The following is a 26723-nucleotide window of genomic DNA, read 5'->3' on the forward strand; positions in this document are numbered from 1 at the left end:
CCCGTACTTGTTGTACGCGAGCAAGGGTGCATATACACGTACACTAATATTTCATTTATTAACTTACTACACATGTTTTGAATTTGGTGTATTTTTAATGTATATATACATATGAGTCATAACAATTACCATAAAAAAAAAAAGAGATTATTTAACTACCAGATTAATCCTTATTTTTTCTTGATTTTTTCTTATTATTGGTGAGATGTCATTTTGTATTGATTCATAATTGTGTCTAACTAGTCTTATCACCCCTTAGGTATATAGGAGTTAGTTCTAATTCTATTACAGTTGGCTTGCGATGATTTTTTGTATATATGTGTTTAATTACGTTACTTTGTCTTGATTTCGTATTCGTGCGTTCTGATAATTAATTAACTTACTTTATTATATATTTATATTTATATTTATATTTATATTTTCTTAACAAACATTACAAATAATGAATAGAATATGAATTTTCCAAAAATTGTAATAATATGAGAAAACGAATATGATACTTGGCAAGGATACGTATTAGAATGAAATTTCTTGTCTAATTTCTTGTTTTTTTTTTTGCCTTTCTGGTATAAAAGTATTTTGTAATTTTGTAGATCGAGGTCTCGCAGTCCACGTAGAAGATCTTTAACCCGTAGTCGCAGCCGTGATCGCCGTTCTCGTTCCGATTCTCGAGATAGACGGTATTTTTATCATTATAATTAATTAATAATATTTCTTTTTCTATTTTAATATATTTTTTATCAACTATTATATCATAAACCTAAAGGGTTTCCCAATAGTTGCATATTAACCTTTGTTTATTTTGGTCTAAAATAAATTTCATTTGGAAAATGATGGCTGAGGCGCGACACACGACACTATTAAAATATAAATATCTTTATATACTGTGATATATCTCAAACCTTCATAATAAATATGCTTCTTATTCTCTAATTATTATTTGTTATGAAATGTGTTAGGTTTTTCCATATAATAGTTGATTAGAGATTTGCCAAAATGTAGATAAATGCTGCAGCGCAGCAAGGATGTTCAGAAATTAACATGCTATGGTTTATTATTTTTCTATTTAATTACAGTTAAATATGCCGAATGTGATGGAAACTGGACAACTCTGAAGATGAAATTTGACACGTCTATACGTGTTTGCATTTGTGTATTAATGATATAATATATTTATAATCATATCATAAATAAACAAAAGTAAACATAGGTAAAAAAAAAAACGCTCAGTAATACACATACAACCAACATATATCGTACACAACAGACACAGGTAAAATTAAATGAGATATACATTGATAAACATACTGACAAATATACTGACAAATATACTGACAAACTCACACAATACAAATAATTGAGCGTGATATTCAATTTTGGGCGTGTTGGCTTAATTGCTCTAAATGGCAAAAAGAAAAACTGAATCGATTCACTTGACTTACATTCAGGAATAACTTTCATTCTTTGTTAAGAATAACTACAATAATTAACCTTTTAGCTATGATAAATGACACATATGTTTGAAGACATTCAAAAAATATATTTAGCAAGAAGTGTCTATCGAAAGAAATAATATTTTCTGCTATTTGATTATAATGCACGTATATTTAAAACAATATATGAATAAATAAAATCACTTAGTAGCTAAAAGGTTAATAACAATAATAATAGTAATAATTAATAACTAATAATAAACAATAAATTATAAATAAAACAATAAACAAAAAAATGAAAACGTTAATGCTCTGTATCAAAGAAATTGAAGGAAATTTAATATTAGAATAATGAATTTGAAGGAATAGACAGAAGAAAAAAAAGACAAAAATTACTTTGTGTTTCATTTACTTATTTTGTACCATCATGTAATAGTTATAAATAAAAAATCTATCAGTAGTATATTATTTTTTAATACCTAATTTTAAGTCCGTATTACCCAAAGTCAACATACATAATCTTGCACCTTGTTGACACAAATGATAATCTCTGATTGGTAAAGACAATGTTTCATCGAGAAGTTTCAATATTTTTAAATATGTTTCCAAAGCTTCATTGTGCCGTCCATCTTCGAGATGACGCGAAGCGACTTTAAAAAGCATATCTGTATCCTGTAATGCTTTTAAACCCTTCAATATGTTTGTATTTTTTCCACATTTTCGACAATTAATCATAAACTCATCTGTACTTGTACTGATTGGCAAGACATTGCCGCAAGATTTTCCCGAATCGCATTTAAACCTAAATATTATTTATTTGTTTATTATTATTACTATTAATTATTATTATTATTATTATAATTATTGCTATTACTATTATTATTATTATTATTAAATACTAGTAGAATAATGAAAAGAATAATAGAAAAAAATCTGTTTTTTTTTTTCAAGGTATTATAGAAAACCGAATTGTAGTACATAAATTTGCAATCAAGATGTTTTACTACTAATGAAAATTTAAATTTGTTATATATTTTTTTATACTATTGATTTTAATGTGAAAAATTATTATTTTAAATATTATAAATTTGAGGTTTGTTTTTTTTCGTTAAATTTTTTAATTATTAATCATTTAATATAATATTGTAAAGGTAGAAATTGGTACTATTAATTTATATTTATATTACTGTTTTCATTGTTTAGCATTGTCAAGTTATTCAATGAATTATTGAATAAATAAATTAACAGGAATTTATTGTACTAATTGAAATAAACTAATGAAAGATGTAAAAAAATTTAATTTGATACCTGAAAATTGTAGGATCTATTTGTTCCAATAAGGGCCAATGGCCTGTGCACGCTTCGCACTTGCAATCGAACCAATATTGTACTCTCAAATTTCGTTTTCGTACACCTTCAGGCATCGTAGTAAATATAGGACCATAATTTTCAGATATCTCCTCACCTTCCTCGATCGTTCGAATTGCTCTTACAACGATAGTCGTACCAATAAAATATCTAAACAAAAAAGGCTACATTATCGATTGCAAAAAGCAAAAATGTATTGAAACAATTAGGAGGTATACCTTACTACACCAGGATTACACGAATGATTAAGCAAGGCTACTGTAGGATATACACCACCACCAATGAAAAGATTTGTAGCATTTTCGAGTGACTTTTTGATCGATTTTACTTTTCTGTTATTTAATTCGGAAATCTGATGATGAGAGAAATCATTAGAAAATTCCAATAGATAGAATTTCATTTATACATATACATAGATTGTTCTAAATGTTCAACAATTTTACCTCGTGGGAATTAAATTGTAACAGCTGCAAATGATGCAAAAGTAATTCACCTACAAACAATTCAGCGTCCGAGAGCTTTACCTCGGATGAATCAGGTGTTTTATCGTTGTTGGGTAAATACTTGGTTGTTTTTACAAGTCTCAACAACCATGCAGCGATGTAAGCTCGATGAAATATATCTTCACTTGTACGTTGATCTTCGTGAGTCACTATGAAAATGCATATATTTCAAATAAAAGCAAACAAATCAAAGATTTGTGTAAAAGTCGTAATTGTCACCTAAATCATGAAATGATTCATAATCATTTCCATTGTATGGTTTTTTTTCCGAAATTTCACGTTTCTCTTTGGTAGTTGTCAAACGTTCTCTCATTTCAAGGAATTCCTTGAATGGTCTTTGAAGAAGAGTTCTAAGAGCTAGAATGCACGTGATCGAAGCTTGGGATAGCCATAAAACTGGTAACAAACTGCATTCACGAATATGCAATTGAGCATCTTTATCTCTGCAACGAGTACTGCAATAACTCACACAACTGCAAACGTTACAAGCTGCTGGTATTGGGACGATCATCTTGGAGAAACAGAAGAAGCAATGATTCAACCTAAAAATCAACAGCCGATTCTCCTTAATTTTTGTATGGACTAAAAGCTTATTAAAAACTATATATTTATAATTACCTACCTACCTATATTCGTCTAATAAAAGAGCACAATGTGGTCGTTCAATTATAAGAATTTCGCCAGGTAAAATTTTCTTCTTAGCAACAGCGTGTCTTCCTATGTCATTATCATCATCGTTTTTTATTTCCACAAGTTTGCTACAAGCTGGATAAAGAGGATTACGTTTGATTATTTTTCTCATGATTTTGTGTTCATTCGTTTCATTTGCCATGCTTTGCTGCGGAACTATTTTAGATTTTTCTTTCAATTGTTGACCTTTCTCCATCAAGCTCAACATTAACATGATGTCGGTTCCTAATTTTTTTTTCGCTCGGACGAAAGTTTTGCATCATCCAGTAATTGTAACGCGAGTCTAAAACATTGTATCGCTTTAGCGTTATTCTTCAGAGCTAGAAAACATCTAGCTCTCCTTTCTTCCACTTTGTATCGGAGTTCTTTAGGATAATTCAATCGAATTGCTTCTTCTATATCCTCTAAAGCATGTTCGTATTTTTGCAAATGATAAAGTGCTGCTGAACGATTAGCGAGCATCACTGGAAGATCTAAACACACATAATTTACAAATCATCCAGAGTGAATGAAACTTGGATAAATAGAAACATTATATTATTTTGTGTACCCTTTTGAGATGCCAAAAGTACAGCTTTCGAGTATGCATCCAAAGCTTCTCCATAATCCTCACTTCCGAAATAATTGTTACCAACATTCTTATAACTCATAGCTTTCACCCCGTCTTTGATTTCATAATTTTCAACTTCAAAGGACAAATGATGGGCTTCAGGATAACTCAATATAAAAGCAACTCTATCTGCGTTTGATCGAAGATTGGTAAATTTCTTAAAATCCTGTTGAGATATCGCGTTTCTTACGGCAAACAAATTTGAGACAAAATAATCACTGATCTCGTAGTCGAAATTGTACGCCATGTCGAAGAAACAAAACGCGATGTAATATAATCTAACGATTAGAAATAAGGACTTGTTATATTGCTACTACACTAGAAATCTTACTGGTAGACCGGTTCAGTTGCCTTACCCGAAAAGTTCTCTCTTACTGTTGCACACTATTTCCGTAGGTGCTATTTTTATAACGCTGCAACGTTCCGCGACCGAAACGTTTACAGAACCTAATGATAATAATAATAATAATAATAATAATAATAATGATTAAACACAGAACGTAATAGAAAAATGATTAATATTTTTTCCTTTTGAATTTATATTTTATTTCAATTAGCACATATAGCACTCGCATTTTGTATGTCGCGTGACAATTGTAGAATGAACAAAAATAGAGACCCGACAACGATCATTTCAATTGTAATTTATATAGCGTGTGCTTATTAAAATAAAGCTAATCTTAATAATAGCATAAATGCGGAGGTATTTTAACATTTTCTTATATACATAATACATAACTTATTGTTAAATATTTGCGAGTACGAATACAAGTGTATGGTGTTAATAATTATGTGTTACACCTTTTGCAGATCTCTGTTTCTTTTTTTTTCTTTTTTCTTTCTAATTATTTATATTACAAAACTATATAATTGTGTTTTATCTCGATAAAATATTTCTTTTTCTTATTGAAATTGATAGAAGTTGAAAAATTGACGAAAGTTCATTATCGCGTTCTATATTACACGATTATGACAAATAATAAATAGTTTTAATAATAGAAACGCGAAGAAAAAACGATAATTATTTGTAGAAAATAAGTATTCACGAATACTTTCTCTGTCTGAAAATATGATGATATACATTTAAAAGAAGACATTTTGGAGAATTTAAAAGACGATGGAAATGTTAGATTTGACTAGATGGCAACGTTATACTGATGATCATGTATAAGCGAAAATGCTCTCAAATCGAGCTTCGATAAGACCTTTGGTTTTTATGTTCGGTTTCGAACTGTCGTCTGGCTCATCGAAATATCGGGTCTGACAATGAGTGGCAGCATGTAATAATAGCATTAACCAATTTGCATCAGCAAATGAAACAAATTCATATTAATGATGCAAATAGGTTAATAATAATGATAGGAGGTATAAGACAAATTATTCTAAAACTTATAGGGTGCTTCCAAATAATTAACTTAGAATTAGATTTACGCGTATACATGTACAACCGGAAGTTACTCCAGGCTCGATAGAAAAGACAATGAATATTATTTATTTTATATCCCTCTGTTTCTTTTTTCGTTATTCATTTACTGCTATTTACTGGGTCAGTATTTGAACTCGCTAAAGAGTTAATGTTCAGTTTTATACTAACCGCAATAATATTTATTTACTGTAATACTGACCAAATAAATAGAGCACTTTTGTTATAATTTAAAAGTCGTAAGAAGCTTCCTCGATTTCTTTCGTATTCCTGAAACCCATTTTATAAAGACTACCAGCGATGACTGCTCCGACTATTGGACCAACCCAATAAACCCAATGATTTGACCAAGACGTCAAGATAACTGCAGGACCCAAAGATCTTGCTGGATTCATACTGCTACCGGTGAACGGTATAGCGGCCATATGCGAAACGGAAATGGCTAAACCTATCGCGAGAGGTGCCCATCCTTTCGTGTCACTTCTTTTGGGTCTGTAACTGCATGAACCACCAAGACCAAAAGAAACGTGATGATCGCCTCCATAACAATACCTTGACCAGCTTCCACGCCTTTACCCAAATCGGTTGCACCTAATCCTTGACTCACTTGTTCGTTCGGAGTTATCAGCTATAAAAAATAATTATTCTTGAGTAATGTCAGAGTCAATTCATTTTCATGTTATTTCATTGCAATAGGTTTGTCACTAATATATATAATACCTTGAGAACAACGGCTCCTGCTATCGCGCCACAACTTTGGCAAACGATATAACAAAGTGATTTTAATAAAGAACAATTACCACTGACGAAAAGACCAATCGTTACCGCAGGATTTACGTGACAACCAGAAATCGGGCCCAGAAACTGTAACAAAACGAATATATACAAATTTATAATAAATCAATGATTTATTACATTAGCTACACATTCGATACTATTTACTTATAAGAAGAAGAAGAAGAAGAAGAAGAAGAAAAAAGAAGAAGATAATTGTAAAACGAAAAACCGGTTCCATTTAGTATAAAAAAGAAATGAAGCAAGAAAGTACACGTGGACGATCGCATTCGTCGTAGACTCCTCGGCGTCGTTTTAAAGGATAAGAAGAGTATACCTATATCAAAGGGGATACAAAAGTTGTCTGATCAACTCGCAAGAAGAGTCTCGAACGGCCCAGTTCTCATGTTCAATCGACAAGGTCTTGGCTCGCTGCGGGCGAGATTTGCCATAATTGCGTAATGTGTTCTTTTCTCTCTCTCTCTCTCTCTCTCTCTCTCTCTCTCTCATTCTCTCTGCTTTACTCCATTTCAATTCGTCTCCGAGTAAACTTTTGTCTTCATTTTCATACCCATTACACTAATCGTCTCGCTTTCGAACAAGATTGACGAGTCTCATAATACTAAGCTCGAATTATGAATGGACGCAGAATTTTTTATCGGGGTCATTCAACAAATTATACGCCAGTGTGACTGACTGATGGCACATGTGTGTGGGTATACGATAAAAGGCGTCCCGATTTTTTCATCCATTTACTATATTAAACACAAGTGTATAGGAAGATCTTCTAGAAAGTATCTTGAAAGTTGACAACTACGTTAATAGATTTATTGTTTCGAACAATCTTCAAGTAGATTTAACTTTATTAACAAATATATTATATTCCACATATTAACAAATCTGAAATTGAAACTAGTACCGAAATGTCATTCGAGTTTTATAAATTATCAGCAATTCCGATATCCTCGAATCGAGAAAGAATACTTATTGTAAAAATTCGGAATCATTAACTGATTTCATGGAATATTTTCTTCATCAAAGGATTACAATTAATTAATCTTTTTAGTCTATGGATTAGAGATAAGATTTATTAGAAGCGTGCATTAGATAAGATTCTATTAAATATTTTTACTTACTTGGATTCATAAGTGTTTGAAGATTGAAAAGAAAGATATAAATAATATAATAAATTGTATAAAATATGAGGAGATATTTAATCTTGATTGAATTCGAGGAAAATTGTAAGAAATACATGTAAAATATTGGCAGAAAAAAATAAAGCAGACAAGATTTCGTTGTTATATAAGGTGCCGAATCGATATAACCGGAAGATTCTCTATATAAAGGTACTAATTATGTTAAATATCGTTGAAATATGTATGTATTTAAATGATTCGCGTATATGACCCGTCTATTTGCACCTCTGTAAAATATGTACGTATATTATATTATATATTCTTTTTCTAACTGTGTGTGCGCACGCGTGCTTATGCTTTCTCTACTTTTCGTACGTGTATACGTGATAAAAAATGATGCGTGAGTTCATCCATACTGACAGAGCCATCGACCTTACATGTGCTTGTAGATATACAGTTGCGTGCAAAAGTTTTTGGCCATTCTATTTTTGCGTTCCTACCAATTTTCTCTTCAATTTGGTATCTTGCATTATATCTGATACCTGTTCGTTGTTGGACGTCTTACGTACAAGCAGCAAGAAAAAAAAGTAATATTTCACGCTATTACTACTCATAGAAATATTAACAAAATAAATCAAGTTTTGCACGCTACTGTATATAAGATGACGCATATTTCGAATAATAAATCGTGTAAGATCTAGAATTACTTCATAGATTTGTAGCCCAGAGGGTCCGCAACCTATAGCCTCCGGTCATACAGACCGATTTATTCCCGAGTTTATCTCTTTCAAGAATCACGAAACTTTACAGATCTTTCTTCAGAAGCATGAAGTTTGTTTTTTCATATGTATGCTCCGTAAAAGTCATCATCATCCTAACGATTATCAGTATTTATTTCTAATAATAAATCTTTCTTTTACCTAGCAAATAATATCTAGCGATAGAGCACATCTCGTTAATAGTACAAACATATCTATGGACATTTCAATTGTTCATTTATTTACCACGAGAAGATTTTAATAAGTAATTCAATCGTTACAAAACTTTCGATCTATTCAATTGAAGAAAGTGACAAATTCAAAAGCAAATGAGTATCCATGCTAAATTTAATCCTAAAGGATCATTAATCATCGATAATCCATTTAAAATAACTTTATGATTACGTTACGATACGTTTGGAAGATCATAAACACATTCAAATCTTTGCGATACTTGCGATAAATAATTATAAATCCTTGAGTAAAAATTAATTTTCTGACTGACTGGCATATTAGACTGACGACGACGTCTTTTACATCTTTTGATAGAGAGAAACGTACACGCGTGTACTCGTATATACATATTGAAAGATAAATAGTAGTAGAAGTAGTCTAGCATACCTCGTCTCTTTTTATTACGTAAGACGATATACGAACAACCTCTTGAAAGGTTCGAGTGCCTATACAATGTTATCTCGAGGTGGCATTTGTCACATTTTCGATCAAACGTGCATCAACGAATGATATTTGTATTTAACACGTGTCTTAAAATACCAACATCTCTCTCATTCTTGGCGCACACATCTTTTTCTCGAGGCCAAATTGTTAAAGGGTAAAACAATTAGAACGGGTAATTAATTACCTTATTTTTTTCTCCTTTGAATTATCACATGTTAAATATACATTGATATTGAATAGAATTCGATATACTATAGGTAAGAGGTTTGCGTTCCGCGTAAGGTATATAAAAGGGAAGGGGAGGGCAAATAAGGCCGCTGATTTGCCCAAGGGGTTTAACCAGCGAGATGGTGCAATTTTGCCCTGGAGCCTTCGACAACCTACTCGAGTAGCTGCTATCTCCATCGTTGTTTCGAAAACAACAAATTTGTTCAAGTTTTGCATTGAAATACGAACAAATTTCTTCCCCAATACAATACAATAAACATCACATATATACTTACCTACTTATAATTAATAGATAAATGAATGCGCAATTTTTTCATTGCTCTGTTGTTCGACATAAAACATTACACGACGATCAAGACGATAGATAGATAATGTATAATAAAGAAGTATACAAAACAACAGGTGTTTTGTTTTTTGCTACCGATAGTATGTGGCATCGGTTATGAGATTTTTCTCAATTGTTCTAACAATACATGACTCACGATATTTAATAATTTGCGTATGCATCATTCACGTCAATTCACGTCAATTCACGATGTTATTTAAATATCAAGAAAGATTATTTATTTTTGTGTGTAAAATATAGGAAGAATGACGGTGACGAAAAGTAGCGACGAAGTAACTTTTCATTTCTTTTACTTTCGAATAAAGCTATAGGTCGAGGTCAACAAATTTAGCGTCGGAAGTGACGAGGTGTCGAATATGTTTCCACAGAAATTGCGCATCCTAAGAGCCTACGCACCTGCGTTAAAATGTAAACCCAAGTAGTGTCTACCTATGTAAATTATTGAAAGAAGTCGTTGATCGTTAAATTTAGTTTCGTAAAATGACCTCGGTTAATTACATCTTACAAGATTTAGCCGAATTCTCTCGTAGTTAGTTGAAGTTATCACGACTAGCCATCTTTTGTCTATAAATCTAATTTGTCTAGTTTTAGATTCGAATAAAAGTCATCAGTAATCTTTTGTCAAAAAATACAAAATCTTCATTCTACGAAGATATGATGAAATAATAAAATAAAAATACAAACTTACCTGTGCCAAAGCTGCAACTGCAAGACCAAACGTAAATGCAATGTGCAGCACACTTGGCGCTTGTCCTTCCACCCATGTGATACACGAAGCACAACCAATGAGAACCAACAGAAAGGTTCCAAGGGCTTCGGCAAAAAGTGACACCAAAAATTCGAGTTTTGCTACTTCTTCTACTCCGATGAACTCTTTAACGCCTAAGAAGAAAAGTTAAACGCGCATTTCAATAAAGTTGACTCATTTGTATCGTTGATAAACATTCTTTTGAATTATTCAATTGAATTATTGAAAGGAAGGTGTGCACAGGAAATAAAGGAGACGATCGAATGCCGATAAGAAAACAACTAAGATTATTGTAAAGAAACCGTATCATCAACCGTATCATAATTTAATTTGCATTCGTTAACTGATGAATAAAAATAAGTTGTTTTCAATTTGTTTACAACATTGAAATTTTATTGGGCTGCGGAAAAATGGTTAAATAATAGTTTTGTGCTATACCGAGTTGAGGAAGAGATCATGCAAGAGTTATTCTATCATCGTTAATCGGATTATCGTGTTTCTCGTTTGCGTACATGCAACAGAAAAAACACAGCAAAGGTCAGCACAGCTCACTCAAAATCTTCGCTTCCAAACTACATACAAGAGAGAACAAGAGAGAGAAAGAAATAAAAAGAATAAGAAATAGAGATATGATATCTTAATCCGTTGGTAAAGTATCTGTATATCTGTAAGTTAGTAGTAGGCATCATTGAAGTTTACGTTGGACCAACCCTAGCAGCAATAAAAGCAATAAAACTATGACATAACGTTCAGATAAAAATCGAGAAAGCGTGTGTAGTAGTTACAGTAGCAAACTCAAAACACCGATAACAATTTCTTATCTTACGTTAGATATTTTTTTCTTCTTTATATACATCCGTTAGTTTTCATTCGAAAGAGTTACGCGATACGATACTTGCACGTGATTTGAAAAATAGAAGAACGAAATAATATTAAGATGACCGAATCAAATTTACCTTTCCACGCCTTACCCATGGTTCCAAGGAAACGTTTGAAAGAGAAAAAAAATGAAAAAAAAAAAAAGATTTTGTAGAACCTATTACGATCGATCGATCGATCGATCGATCGATGAAACTGTCGAGGTGTTTAACTTGGTTCCTTCACAGATTGTACATATATTTATGCCGGATGGATACTAATATAATATTCACAACTCGCACGAAAAGTATAAATATATATATTATATGTGTGTGTAGAATTTGGTGATATGTGTATGTGTTGTGTCGTTCGCACGTGAGTTTGTGGACTATTGATTCGGCGGAGTCCGAGTTTCGCCTTCATATATCGTTCTTCTCTACCACACTTTTTCCCCTCCACTGTCTTTCTCTCTTTCTGTCTCTGTTTGTCGTCACCAGCATCAGTTACCTTGTCTTACCACCACCACCACCACCACCACCACCACCCCACCACCACTTCCACAATCACCACTACGCGCGACTCAATTCGAAAAATTCAATGAGATATATATTTTATTATAGTGATTGATATCTAAACGAATTCGTCGAACTGTACAAGAAATTTGAACATCCTTTATGGTGTCGCGATACTTGCTTTGAGAATCTCTCGAGAAACGATATAAACGAAAGTATATTTTCCATCATTCGAACTCGTAAAAAAATATAGAAAAGATGATAAATGTGTTGACGTTATGAACTATTGAAATGATACATTATTATTTGTAAACGAAGATAAGGAAAGTAGATGGCAATTGTATTATAATGGTAAACGTTTGTGTATTTATGTAGCGATGCATGAGCTAATAAATTTACAAAATAATGAAACGCGCAAAAGACTTTATACGATAACAACATGATATTGTACGTAATGGTAATTAATTAATTACGTGTGCCATGTACAACGTACACGTAACCGGACAAATAATTAATCCTTTGCGATCGGTAGCCATTTAGTAATGCATATCCTATTCGTTCAAATTATTTCTATTCTAACGTGCATTTAGTTTATTATTATTCCTCTAAACACTACGCGCATATTTTTTCTTTTTCTTTTTATTAATTATGGTAATTTGTCGAAGTGACACGTGTGACCAGAATATTATGGTTTTTATCGTCGCAAAGGATAAATCTATCAATGAGATTTAACACTTGTTGCCATTTACACGAGGTATATTTATTTTCTTTTTTTAGATCTGAATCTATATATTTATCATTTATACAATTTCATTCGTTTATTATTTAAGATTTCGCGATTATTATGGAAATGAATTCATGATGTTGAGGTAGAGATACACGAAGAATCAGTGTTAACAGTTGATAAGATACTCTTGATCAATATTTAAACAGTATTTGTTTGAAATGAAATATTGGTATACCTACTAATTAATAATATTAGGATGCACAATTGGGTCAAGTTATGCAGAAATTGATGAACTTTGGAAAAGAACGTCAAGGTAAGAAGATTCGCAAAGGATGTGACATAGCAAATCATAGGAAATATCCGTTGTAGGATAGTGATTTGACTCTGTTCGCATTAGTTTTACGCAAGAGTGTTAGAGCTAACGCGAAACTAGTCGAGCACGTTGTTACTTTTCATGGGAATTTACCCGAGATGCGTATCTCGATTCAAGAATAACCATACCTATTTACTCACTTACGTATTATTGTACAAAAGATGATATCATTTTTTTCTCTCCGTTTTTTACTAACTTTTCGAATACGAGATCAGTTTAGCTTCTGTCCCGGCATTAGAAATACTAAATTTAACGATTATTTCTTCCACTGTTACGCAGTTAATGTAATGTAACTTTGAAGCACGTATGTTTCGTTTTGGTAATCACGTTTTACGTTACATTCGTGTCATCTTGATGAATACAAACAAGAAAAAAGAATGAAAAATGTTATTCTTGCTATTCGCGTTCCCTTTTTTTTTCTTTTTTTTTTTTTTTTTAACTCTATTCTCCATTAAATATTACATTTTAATTTGATGAAATTCTTTGAAATTCTTTGAAATTCTTGGAAATTGCAGCAGAAGCGTGCGTTCAACGCATGTCCCTCGATAGTAATTAAGCGCCATTAATTAGGTCACTACGTGGCAATGTTGTCTTCCGTAAATAGTTTTCTCTCGTACACCTGTTCTTTTATTAAGATAACACTATCGTTGACGTATTTCAAAAGCAATTTGTATATACCTAACGTACCCAACAACGTACCTAACATGTACATAACGTACCAAAAATTCACCACTTTGATATCGTTTCAAATGATTCCAAGATGTCGTGAAATTTTAATCAGAACATTTATCCCTAAGCTTAAAGAAGAAAACCGATCCTTATTTATTTATTATGACTTGAAAAAGTCATTTAACTATTGTCACACAACAATGTAGATATATAATATCCATCTAATTGCATTATCTTATCTGATAATTATGAGGAATGGTTGTCGCATAAATTGACTATGATATTGATCGAATTATTTGCTTTATTCCAAGTATAATGCGAAACTAATGTAACCTGATTCTATTATCCTTTACTTTTGTCTTTTTTTTTTTTTTTTTTTTCTATAAAATGTCGGCACGAAGTAATGAAAATTTATCGTTCTACAAATTCTTATTTATGTCGATTTATGATAAGAAAGTATCATACGCTTTTTGTTTTTTTTTTTAACTAATTCTTCTAAAGAGTTACTTGATTTAAAAAAGAAAAAATAACATATGATTATTTTTATCGGTTGCCGTATATATGTACGTGTAACAGGAGTGCAAGTATATCGGGTAAATATTAAGTCGAGAAACATGTAACCCGTTGAGTTCGTGTTTTATCAGTCCGTGAACGTATAACAACGAGCGAGCGCTAATTGAATTCATCTTGTTAGATCGATTTTTAAAGGATCGATGAATTTTGTGCATTTGTATCTTTCACTTAGGTTAATAATTAATATTAATTGCAAACAGTTGAAAATGATCTTTTCAAATCGATACAAGGAATAATATCGTAATAGAATATTCTAATCATCTTTAGGTAATTAACTAATAACAAAAGCGAGTGTTTTCAATGAATAATTCGTTTTATCTCTGATATGATACTCGAGGGAATTGTCCGTTTCCATTTTTTTTTTCTACTTTTTAACTCTACCTTACTTTCAAAATGTCATATTAATAAATAGTATATGAGAGATAGTACACACTCGTATTAATTATTTTTTTTCTTGTCTTTTTTTGTGTCCTTTTTTGTGTCTTTTTCTATCCACTACTAGCAACGTCATTATTTTTTAATAGGCGTAACTCTCGAGGCAAAGAACGTATAATGGGTCACAAATATTACGTGATTATTATCACGAATTCTTTATCAATCTTAAACTACAGCTTGATAAATAATTTGTAATTATTGTTAATTAAAGCTTGAAAAAAATTCCAGACCGCAGGAAGTTGAAATTATCGTAACTAACTATTATGTGTTGCTCTCATCGTTATACTAATATCACAAACAAATTTGGTTCCACGTTAACGCGAAGACGTTAATATAATACGAAGAAAAAACAATCAAATACGATCATCGTTTTTTTTTTTAAACTCAAAAAAAAGTCTCTATGACATTCTCGAAAATTGATCGTTAATGTGTCTACTCAATTGCCGTGAGAATTCGTAGAAATCAAATAAATACTGCAATTGATTGCATTTGCGGCGTACTTTTTTGTTGATATATTATTTTTTCTTAATATGTTTAATATCAAATGTAGTTGTTTTTTTTCTCTTTAGTACTATTTGCAAGTTGTAAGTAAGAACTGTTCTTTGCGTTCGCATACTAGCACGTGCAACTTCTCCGAGAATGTTCGTAGCGTCAAGGTTATACAGCTCGTTAAATAAAATTCTACGTCGAATCGTTATTCGGTAAAATGGAACGACGATTTAGCAACATATCCGTTCGAATCTTGTGTCAAATTTGTTCGATCGGTAAATTTGCACGATCGATAAAGTATAAACTTCTTCTACTTTCAATTCTTGCCGATTTTATACAGAAAATTCAAAGATTTGATACTGATGGGTAAAATTAGCAAAGAAAACGATAAGATTCCAATAGAACATTTGTTTTTTTCTAAACGAATCTAAAAACCACAATATTAGCATAACAACAGGTAGCGTAAAATCAAGAAAAACAAAACTGAAATCATTGATTCCGATCATTATTTTATCATTAACATTGGAGTTATATTCGCGGATGGGTGAACACCGTACGCGGAAAAAATTCAAACGAATGGAAAACTTTGTATAAACTTCTTTTATATACGTAATACATAAACATACTAACATTTTATCGAATTACGTCAGCTAATTTTATGGTAATTGTATGGTACGTACGTGTAAATATTTTTCATCTAAACGATTCCTGCAAAATCTTACTTAGTGATAATGGTAATTAATCTTAGCAACTAATGGAGAGAGCACCCATTGAAAATAATTAGAGACCGATGAATGGTTAACTCACGAAGGCATTGTTCCTTCAAATGATATTCTTCTTCTTCTTCTTCTTCTTCTTCTTTCGGTGCAAGTGATTTTTCGCGCTGTATTTTTTGCCCATTTCTCACATGACCCTCGGGAAATACCGTTGATACGTTCATACCGATATTCGTCTTCTGTATTAAACGTCAATTGTTATAGCACCATTTTTGCAGTATTCTCTTGCATATTCCAATCGAACAATTCGACTGGCGTATATCCGGCGGCCTTGGCAAAGATCTTGAAAAATGATCAAACAAGACTATGAATTCAGGGTAAACGATAGTAGTTTCATTGGACGGCGCCATTAAGCGTAACTCGTTGACGGATTCATTAGATTCTAGACGTTTGCCAAGACTCCGCGAAAATAATAGTTATGATGTGTGAGAAAGAGATGGAAAAATAAAAGAACGAATGGAACAAAGACAAAGGACTTTGCGTGGTATCGGTACACACGACGTTAGCTCACGTAACTGCTGTGTTACTGTGTAAGGTTCGCTTCATTTTTCTTATTCGCGTCAAACAATAATTTAGCATTAATTCAGCATTAATTTAGCAATAATTTTGATAATTCGGTAAAGAAACACTTTCATATATGAAGATAACATCAATTTTTCATTTTTTTTTACTCACAATTAGCTATAATTATCAGTAGACATTTGTTTATTAACATATGCATTTATCTTCGATATCAGATCTACCGAAAATGAATGCAAAACTATTATTACCAAACGAGTCAAGAAAACCGGTTATTATTGATGAAATATCTTATGCAAGGAAAACAAACACAATGTAAATCAGAATAGGTCAAATATTTGTTGACAAAAATAATATTATACATATTAATATAGAAAAAATGTCAATCGAATTCCTTGGTGGGATAACTTACTTGGTGATCTTTTGGCAGGGTCAACCTCTTAGCCCTGTTGTTGAAACTCGAATGGAAGACCAAAAACTCTTTCCAAAGATTAACGTAGGTGTCGCGTTTAGTATTTGAACGATGATGCACAACTCGAATCGCTTTTTTTCGCACAACCACCATATTATTCTCTAGAGAATACACCACCACCACCACATAGTTGTTCAGCCCGTTGATATTATCATTGTCTCACTTTGTGCATGATTATTCATTATTTTCTTCAAAAAATAACATATGCTCAAGGTTGAAAATTGATGTTGATCTAATTAAAGAAGAAGCAAAAGAAGAAAAAAAGAAGAAAAATAAGAGGAAGAAAGATTATCGTTGCACCTGTTCACGCCAAAGAAGAACTCGTTTCAGTGAGGAACAACAATGGAACAATGGTGTTGCGATGTTATGTGCTTGCTGCACGAACACGATTCTTGCTTGATCCGAAGGGATAAAAAAGAGAAAGATAGAAAGAGTACGGCAACTGGCCTTGACATCGACCATGCCACGTTCTCGCGTGACAAATGGGGATGGTCAGAGAATATGGTAGAGGTAACACTGTTTATACGATCAATCAACTAACGACAATAACACTTTATTTTATTTTTTTCATCTTACGATAGTTGAAAATATCATTTTAAAAATAGTTAATCAAGTGATTACTGATTGTAAATTCCCGTGTGGATAATTTAATTAATTATCCCATAAAGTATCGAGAAGCTTTCATTTCCTGATATAAAATATACATTTGGATACTTTGGACTTCTTTATCTGGCGAGCATAAAATACGAAATTGCAGACATCAAATCTTCGAGTGACCTCGACCTTTTGTAACTCCTTTAAATCCAAAATGAATAGCATTGGGTACATATACGAAGGACGATGAGATAAGAGGTCTTACAAGTCGGATAATCGTTCCGCTACCCTCCACTTCCGGTCATACCTTATAACAAACGATCCCCACTTATGTATGCACGTACACAGGATGTTCCAGGGTTTATCAAGCAATCTATTGAAGCATATTCTACAAGCAAAGATAACAAAAAAAAATGATTATTAAAAAGACTACTTTTTGCAGAAAAGTGATTTAAAATAAATAAGTTTTTTTGCAAACCACAGTTGAAATTGACACGAACGAGTTTGCTTTACGTTAATATCATCGTTGAAGTATTAATATTTATTCCGGGTTCGAAGTTCGTTATTAACGTTACGAGAACGCGTTCGCTGTTGAAGGTATGGAGAACGGCCAGCTCGCGTGTTAAAATATCACGATAATTAGCATACGTCGGGTCAAAAGATAGATGAAACGCGATGCGAATGCATAACATGATTTCTAACTTTGCCACACATACCTAATTTTATTTTCCCGTAACACACACACACACACACACACACATACACACACACAGAGAAATAGTTGTTGTTTCGATGCGCCACGATAAATCGATACTATTTTTCTCTCTTTTATCTTTTATATAGGATCAGTAAATGAGTAAGTTAACAAATTATGTCAATTATATTTTTCTATTCACAAAGTAACGCGACATCACATTGAATATTTACACATTTTCCTAGCATTATATTATTGCGAGCCTACACATGAATATTTGAAAGGATATCCGTATACCGACATGCGATTTGCACGATATTACGTTTTGTTATGACGAGCTCAAGCAAATGCACTAAATGCATCATAACAAAACATACAAAAATATAATTTTAATTGTAGTCATGGTATTTTTCTCGTTATAAATCATTACGTTATAAATCCGAATATAGTATCGTTCACGGATGCAATCAAAATGCAAGCCGTCTGGTTTCTTTCTTCTATTGGCTTTGTAGTATTTGAAAGGCTTGATAGAAAACAGCTATGGAACATTAAAATTTAAGCATCGATTTATTGGTGCATTGCAATCTGCATGATACTGTCACGTTCGCATGTACCTCCAATTTATGCACGATAAAATCACTAAAATAATCATAAGTGTCTTTGGCACATCGTACTATAATATTATACATATATTGATTCGTTGCATTTATATTTTACAATAGACCAACCAACAATACTAGAAACTTTAGCAAGTTAGAAAAAAATAGTGTTTGTTTGATTTTTTCACCGGATTTTACTGTCATTTTTCTCTATATATTTTATATGATGAAATAAAATGTGTGTGTGTGTTTGTTGTAGAAAAAGATAGTCACGTAGAAGGAGTTATGCAGCCGGAATTATCACGAGGTCGTGATCCTTCTGTCCAGTTCACAAGAGTTTCTCAGAAAAAACATACAACATGCGGCCATGTGTGCCTCGTAAAGATCCCATATACGAAATATCAGGTTTTTACAGGACGAACTGGATTCAGGTCGATTTGATGCTGACGTTAATCGTTGCAATCGGTTTAATAGACATAGAAAAAGAAGATATTACGGTTATTTCTGTCTATTATTGAATCGTTTTTAAGTTATTAACAATTATTAATTTATTTCCTTTAAATGAATGGAAGAAAAAAATAATGCAATGCAATATAATTCTGGTAGTAAAAGTCGATAACGCATTAGCGATGTTTACACAGGTACACACATCTAGCCACCTATACAAACGTTATCCACCGACCTACATTGTACGTTTATTTGTGTCATATAAGGATTACCTATATACCTATATACCTATATTACCTATATAGACCTATATAGACCTGTACAATTGTGAACATGATCGCACTTAAGTATGTAAAATAGTCAATTCGATCAATTTGTAACTTGACACGTTCCTACGTCCACTTATATTACAATTATTGCTTCCTACGCTTGCAGTCTAATCGGTGTAACCGTTCGAATCCCTCCAAATAATTTTCAACTAATTGAAATTTACGACGATCGGTTTAATCAAATATGACAGGAATATGAGTGGATCTTCCAAAAATTTAGAACAATTTTTGTCGAGAAAATATTAGAGACACACCGTCTTTACATTCACGAATCTTTTAATATTACACTTTAGTTATTCAGAGAGAAAATTCTTTGGCGGTGGTTGATTCAAAATAGATAAATCTTTTTTTATCATATTACCTCTCTCTATCTCATTCAAGTATAATATGTTTGACTTTATTCAAATATTCTAGCCAAGATCAACAATAAATATAACAATAATATATAAATTAAACTCACTCTTGTTGTCTCTGAATTCTTTTAAATTGTTGCAATTCTTGGCATAGAATCTATCGTCTCTGAGAATCAAGGATAAACTAAAAAAATGCATTTATTTCTTTCCTATGATTTGATTGCATGTAGATAAACAGATACCTAATTACGTGTTTTGACGAAGACCACCACATCGCACAACAATATTTTTTATCCCGTTAATCCGAATTATAAAACAATATATTTCTAACTTTATTTTAAAGGAAGTATATGAAATGAAAATAACATGATCGTTGGCCAATCAAATTTATATAAATCGCACTATTTGTGACGTGAAGCAATTTTTAGGTCATCCGGGTTGGGTCCGCTTCCATTTGGAGTTCGATTAACGGACTTCCACTGTAGATAAAAAAAAGATATAAATAGAAAGTTTTGGGTTTTTCTACATTATAAAGCGTCATTCAAAAATCTAAACTTAAAAATATTGCATTCGTTGCAGTACCATCAAGAAATTGCAAGCATCTTGGTTAGGCCTTGTAAAAAATATAAAAAAAGAATAAAAAAAAAGAAAATAAAAAAAATAGGAGAACATTAGGTGAGATAGTTTGTGAAGATCGTGGTTACACATTGTCAGTATCCCCTACTCTCTCTCTCTCTCTCTCTCTCTCTCTTCTCTCTCTTTCTCATATTCAGGCAAAGTCGTATACGCGCTTAGTTAGAAATACACGTATACTCACGCGTCTACACGCATACACACTGACGCGTCAACCGGGAACGGTATCTCTATGGTCGAAAGAGAACCGACACAGTCGTCTCTTGGAAACTCCTCCGGCCTGTACGCGGAGTCTTCTGATCATCATCGCATCATCTCCTATACCTATTCTATTATTTTCTTGTATTCACATTTTTTGAAAAAAATTGTGTCAGCTGATAGAAAAAATCTTTAATCACGTGTTGTTATTCGTTCGTTAAAGGATCGAAGGAAGGATCGTTCCGTCTTTATTTCTCATTCATTATATTTACTCGAGGTATGTCACTTAATTATCTTATCTTATTTTGTCAGATACTATTTTTATCTTTTCATCCAATTGATCCAACAGAAATAATTCTAGATTTTTCCTACCATTATTTACACCTTTATTTTTATCTCTCCCATTAAATCTTACACGTATTACACTTATTCAATCAGAAACCGTTTTACTTGTAAATTATCAACAGTTCATGTGACTTATGTATTACAGTATTGTTGTTAAAAAGAGAATAGAGCAAGGGAAAAGAAACGGGACATTTAACGAAAAAATGAAATACACAAATTGCGAGAAAAACGAAGGAAAGTGCATTCGGATTGTTTACATTTACGTGCTAGACGTTTCATGCATCATTCTTAAGTAGTGTGCCAATATATTTCTCATGCACGAAACGCGCCAAACGCTTCCAGACCTTTTCTTCTTATCTTTAACTTCAAACGATTCGAAAATTTCAATCATTGCACATCTACTTATGCTAATCTTCACCTTTACGAATTAAAAGAATATTCATTCGAATATTTCATTAATAAATTTTTAATCAATCGTATAATTAAAGTTAGAAACATGAGGAAAGTTCAATAAATCCCCATAAAAGGTAAAACCGACACCAATAATATCAAAATTAGCCTATAAATTGCGTAAGAATATATTTTTGTATCATCGCTATTTAAGTCTCGATAGCCTTCAACTTTTTTTTTTATAAATAGCGAAGAAACGTATAGAATAAAAAAAGAAATAAATAAGAGAAAACAAAAATGGAGTTAGAACCGTAGAAGGACAATGACCGTGTAAGAAAGAAACGAACGGTTCCATACTCGATAAATCTACGAGGACACAACCGGTAATTTATGTCAAATCAACCGGTTTCTTTCTGCTTTCACGAGAATCATGGAAATTTACCAACTAAGATTCAAAATCTGATTAATACAATGATCTTTTTGGGATTTCACGATTAGAATCATCATGGTGTGTAAAAATTACGAGAATCGGAACTTATCTCTTCTCCGAATGAATGAATAAATATATCAGAAAAACCCATACATTGTATCGATATTACAATGTAAAACTTTTCTACTTTCTTTTTTTCCTTTTTTTACATAATATGTTTGTAGTCAGAACGTATATTGAATGAATATAATTACAATTCTAATAGACTCTTATTACCAGTAATCATATTTCCAACAAGGTAATCAAATAATTATTTGATGAAGTATACTAGTAATACAAACATATCTTCCCTCGGTTTGCAGTAAAAAATTCGAGATCGCGTTCGCGAGATTTCGTAATAATTAACGAACGGTAAATTAATTGTGTAAATCTTACATCTGATTTTATGGTAACACAACGAACGTATCGTTACGGTGGATTACTTATGGAGGATGTAACGATCTCTCTAATATCTGTCTATGTGTGTGTGTGTGTGTGTGTGTGTGTGTTTGTATGCGTTTGACATCATCGTAAAATAAAGTAACCACCTCCACATTATTCGTGAGACACGATTTAGAGGACATCTCGAATAATATCCATTTGCGTAATCATCTATCTGATTGCGAATGAATGATCTCGAAATAAATGAAAATAAAAAAATGACAAAATGAAAAAATCAAAAAAATTACAATCGATTCGTTCGATAATTATTATGATGATCGAAAAAAATCTCAATCTAGATTGTGTACGCGCGTATTCGTTATGGTTAATCATCTTTTTTTTATGGTTTTTCATTCGGTGTGCAATTCAGGTAGCGTTAGAAAAGGTGGTATTCGATCATTTGCGATTTCTAACTAATCTATGACTATTAGATCACATCCCGGAAGATCGTACGAGTCATTGAAAGGATAATACAAAAATATAAAAACCAGATAGATGCGTCCTTCGATTTACACCGTGCTAAATTGGTAACTCTTGCCAAGATCGGTAGATTTTCTTGTCCAGCGAGGATGTGCCCATCTGCATGCGTAATGTAACCTGGATATATGGTGACTCGTTAAAACGTAAAATAAGCTTAGGTATCGTTTCTATCGATGTGTCCCTTGACGTCGACCGTCGTCCTCGATCTAAATTCGCAGACCGAGCCGATGCTGAATCGCTAAACATATTCGAAACGTCACACCGTCACATCGTCACACTCTCTCTTTCTCTTCTTATCTTTCTTTATTATCTACGATTAATAATTATATTTTTAATGTATTTGCCTAATGAATTTTGGTCTTAACACTGTTTACCTATCCTATTATCTTTAATTTGCATCTCTTACATTTTCATTACTCCTATTTACGTACAATATTTATGACCTATCTTACATTCATGTTTAATTAATAAATTCTCTATTATTCTTAGGCACTATTTGCAAGTCTTGCAGTATTCTTAATTGCTATTCTTTTTATTCACCTTACCGTTATTATATGTTTTTGTCTTGTTTTACTTTTCTACAATGATACGCTTAGCGACTTATGCGATTAGTGCTATTTGTGTTTTGATGCAAGTGTCAGCTTGCATCTTCTAATTGTTCCATTCTTATTATCTAACGTTATTATCTCTCTCTCTCTCTCTCTCTCTCTTCTATTTATATATATATATACATATATGTATACATTAATCTCTCTCATTGTATCATTTGACCATTATTCGAAAAAACGTGTTACTTTGTATCGATCGTGCTATTAATGTCTACCTGCATATTTTCTAACTTTACTAACTCGATGAACAATAGAAAAAAGTGAACGACACTTATGAGATACTTAAGGTTTTCGTGATTAACGGTAAACGAAACGGTACCATTGAATTGAAATGAAGGAAGAGAAAGACAAAAACTTCCATATGCCCTTCGCACGATTCTAACATGGAAAATTAATCGATTATGTGAGTCAGATATCGTTACCAGAAAAATCTCCTAATCGATGTAACAAACATAAGAAAAAAAAACACGTGTTGTTTATGACTCATTATAGTCTCCTCAATCGTTGTAATATTTTATATGGAATAATAGGCAATGGAAAAATTTGTATTTTTAATATTCTTTCTTACAGATGGTGAATTTAAAAGATGCTATTGGGGTAAACGAGCTGACGGATAAAAAATGTGGTCTTTATCGGGCTTTATTAGCAGAATTTCTTGGTACCATGCTGTTAAATTTCTTTGGTTGTGGATCGGTCGTGACAAGTAATGTTGTTGCGATAAGTCTTGCATTTGGTTTGACCGTAACAGCCGCGATACAAGCGATAGGCCACGTTTCCGGTGGCCACGTCAATCCTGCGGTTACCTTTGGTTTAATGGTTATTGGAAAGGTATAATATATAATAAATCTGTTTATATGAGTAGAGTTTAAAAGTTACTAATGTCTAATTAACGATATCTAATCTAACTAAATTTTATATCTACCCCTTTCACATAAGATTACATTCTTATTCATAGAACGTTTATCTTAAGTAATGGTCACGGGTGACCACCATAGTACTACAGATAAAACAATCTGCGGTTACATGCTACCAACAAGGACATTGACGTTTATTTTACTGTTACGTATTGGAAAAATGCATTTCTTTAGAAAATAATGAATTAATAATGAAACGTTTCATTGTCATCGATTTGCCGTAACGCTTTAGGCAAATAATTCTGCTATTTTTACTCAAACGTAATTATCAATTAATGGAATAAAAGAACCGTCATAATTTGATCATATCACGATTGAATAAATTATCACGTTGCTAAGGCAAAGCGGTTAACGCATAATCGCTTATTCAGAGATCTCTAATTACGCGTTGGTTACTTCATCACTGCAATCACCTGCTATTTATTTCATTTTATACATTTTCTAAACGTCGATTGAATAATTAGAAAAATACAAATGCATTCTAACTAACTGAAATAGATTTATGATTTATGTTAAAAATGATTGTCAGGTACCAATTATTCGAGGAATACTTTACGTGCTCGCTCAAAGTGCTGGAGCTATTGCTGGTTCAGCTGTACTAAGGGCACTTTCTGCCGAAAGCATGGAAGCCAGTCTTGGAGTTGTTTCTCTTGCCAAAGGTGTAACACCGGTTCAGGGTCTTGGAATAGAATTTTTCCTTGCAATGATACTGGTCCTGGTTGTCTGTGGTGCATGCGATGATGCCAAATCTGACAGTAAGGGAATAGCACCTCTACTCATTGGACTTTCTGTTACCGTTGGACACATCGTTGGTGTAAGATATTTTATTCTTCAAATGAAAAACACTACAGCCGCGTATAGATTTTATCATGTAAATCGTATATTGTCTTAGGTTCCACGAACGGGCGCTGGAATGAATCCTGCACGATCATTAGGAAGTTCGGTCGTTATGGGTGTATTTGACGATCATTGGTTATATTGGATAGGACCTATTCTCGGTGGACTTGCCGGAGGTTTGATTTATACTCATGCTGTTGGCCCAGCAAAGAAAGAAGAAATATCTACCAGGCAATACGCAACTGTAGCTTTGGAAGAGAAAGAGGTACGATCTTTACTAATAATATTCCAATATATTTACAGCCAAATAACTATTATTTGTGTCTTCTAAAGCAAAACTTATTCAATTAACGAGATATTTCGAATATTTTTCAAGTAAATTCTTTCACGTTTTCTTTTGCTTTTTTTTTTTCACCGTTTTTATCTCGTAGAGGTTCGAGTACATAGACAGTGGAAGAGGAGGACTATAAAGAAACAACAAATCGAAATGATTCGAAGACACAAAAATGCAGGATAATTAGGTGAATGATAGAAAACTATTGTTTTGCAGCTCCAGAATCTTACCAGCAGGAAGAACGTCCACCCCGCTTGACTACTCATCGAACATCACTAATTTCAACTCTCATGCCAAGTTACTAAACTTCTTCTCTTAACTGCATGAAATAATAATCAAAAGGAATAACTTTGACAAATAACATTGATCTTCCTTACTTTACGAATGAAACATTTTTCAATACTCCGATAATTGGGCTGAATTATGTAAAAATGTAGATTTGGATATTTTTCTGCGTAACTTGACCCAATGTAAAATAAACTAATAATTTATTAAACAAATAAAAAAACACTCATGGTTAAGCCAAAGACGATTAACTCTATCATAAAAAGCTGACACTCGACGTGACAACGTTTGTTTTAATTATAATAATTTTATACTTACATAAAGAATCTCAAATGTTGCTCGGTTTCTCTTCTGCTTACTAAATGTTATCTGCATGCTATTACAGCATCGACGATAATTAAGAAAAACAAAAAATTTCATCAAATCATCCAACATAATTATATTATATCCTGCTTTAGTTTTACATTATCAACATCAAAATAATTATTTTTCCTATTTAATTATTGGTATAAAAACATTAATTATAAATGAAAAAATTCATTTTTGCTAATTATACCTTTTTTTCTCGTATTATTCGCAATACTTCATTAACGATTTATTTCCAATTATTTTATATTTCAATAAATTATCATTTAAATAAAAATAATGTATAAAAATATTGTTTTCCGAAAATAT

At 32.1% G+C, this 26723-nt stretch overlaps 4 protein-coding genes across 13 annotated transcripts in view; 2 read left to right on the forward strand and 2 right to left on the reverse strand.

The window, feature by feature from the left end:
• Positions 1 to 1223, forward strand: part of LOC107072146 (RNA-binding protein 1) — a 6860-nt gene extending 5637 nt beyond the window's left edge. For 8 of the 9 annotated variants that reach the window (XR_016177612.1, XR_016177608.1, XR_016177610.1 and 5 more), the window contains 2 exons: positions 594 to 680; positions 1077 to 1223. Coding sequence is in view for 3 of the 9 variants with exons in the window: in XM_015331841.2 (XP_015187327.1) it covers positions 594 to 680; positions 1077 to 1080 (91 nt within the window). In the remaining 6 variants the exon portion in view is untranslated. Of the gene's footprint in view, positions 681 to 1076 lie in introns of those variants that run through there. The other variant, XR_016177609.1, reaches the window with a different exon arrangement.
• A 602-nt stretch (positions 1224 to 1825) lies between these two features.
• LOC107072125 (protein-lysine N-methyltransferase SMYD4) lies at positions 1826 to 4954 on the reverse strand. Its single transcript, XM_015331801.2, is given in 8 exon segments — positions 1826 to 2235; positions 2742 to 2951; positions 3020 to 3153; positions 3245 to 3453; positions 3524 to 3846; positions 3931 to 4228; positions 4231 to 4467; positions 4545 to 4954. Coding segments are annotated over 8 exon segments (2055 nt in total). The 5' UTR covers positions 4852 to 4954; the 3' UTR covers positions 1826 to 1898.
• A 171-nt stretch (positions 4955 to 5125) lies between these two features.
• LOC107072131 (aquaporin homolog protein drip) lies at positions 5126 to 17386 on the reverse strand. Its single transcript, XM_015331809.2, is given in 6 exon segments — positions 5126 to 6517; positions 6520 to 6655; positions 6748 to 6891; positions 10636 to 10829; positions 16139 to 16286; positions 17039 to 17386. Coding segments are annotated over 6 exon segments (1035 nt in total). The 5' UTR covers positions 17192 to 17386; the 3' UTR covers positions 5126 to 6257.
• A 3588-nt stretch (positions 17387 to 20974) lies between these two features.
• LOC107072138 (aquaporin AQPAn.G) lies at positions 20975 to 26290 on the forward strand. 2 transcript variants are annotated; one of them, XM_015331831.2, is made up of 5 exons: positions 20975 to 21222; positions 24249 to 24506; positions 25122 to 25406; positions 25485 to 25694; positions 25861 to 26290. In XM_015331831.2, exons 2-5 carry the CDS (start codon positions 24249 to 24251, stop codon positions 25897 to 25899), a joined length of 792 nt encoding a protein of 263 aa, XP_015187317.1. In that variant the 5' UTR covers positions 20975 to 21222; the 3' UTR covers positions 25900 to 26290. The 2 variants fall into 2 exon arrangements, with proteins under 2 accessions (XP_015187317.1, XP_015187316.1); XM_015331830.2 differs by having other exon boundaries at positions 20976 to 21222; positions 25980 to 26290.
• Positions 26291 to 26723: the final 433 nt, after the last annotated feature.

Source organism: Polistes dominula, unplaced genomic scaffold (genome assembly GCF_049000335.1).
Source record: "Polistes dominula isolate Pdom_NZ unplaced genomic scaffold, Pdom_raw_medaka contig_17, whole genome shotgun sequence".
NCBI lineage: Eukaryota > Metazoa > Arthropoda > Insecta > Hymenoptera > Vespidae > Polistes > Polistes dominula.

Coding starts and splice junctions, on each gene's coding strand:
- LOC107072138 (XM_015331830.2), top strand. CDS start 24,249: ATGGTGAATTTAAAAGATGCTATTGGGGTAAACGAGCTGACGGATAAA. Junction 24,507..25,121: donor GTTTAATGGTTATTGGAAAG/GTATAATATATA, acceptor AATGATTGTCAG/GTACCAATTATTCGAGGAAT. Junction 25,407..25,484: donor CCGTTGGACACATCGTTGGT/GTAAGATATTTT, acceptor ATATTGTCTTAG/GTTCCACGAACGGGCGCTGG.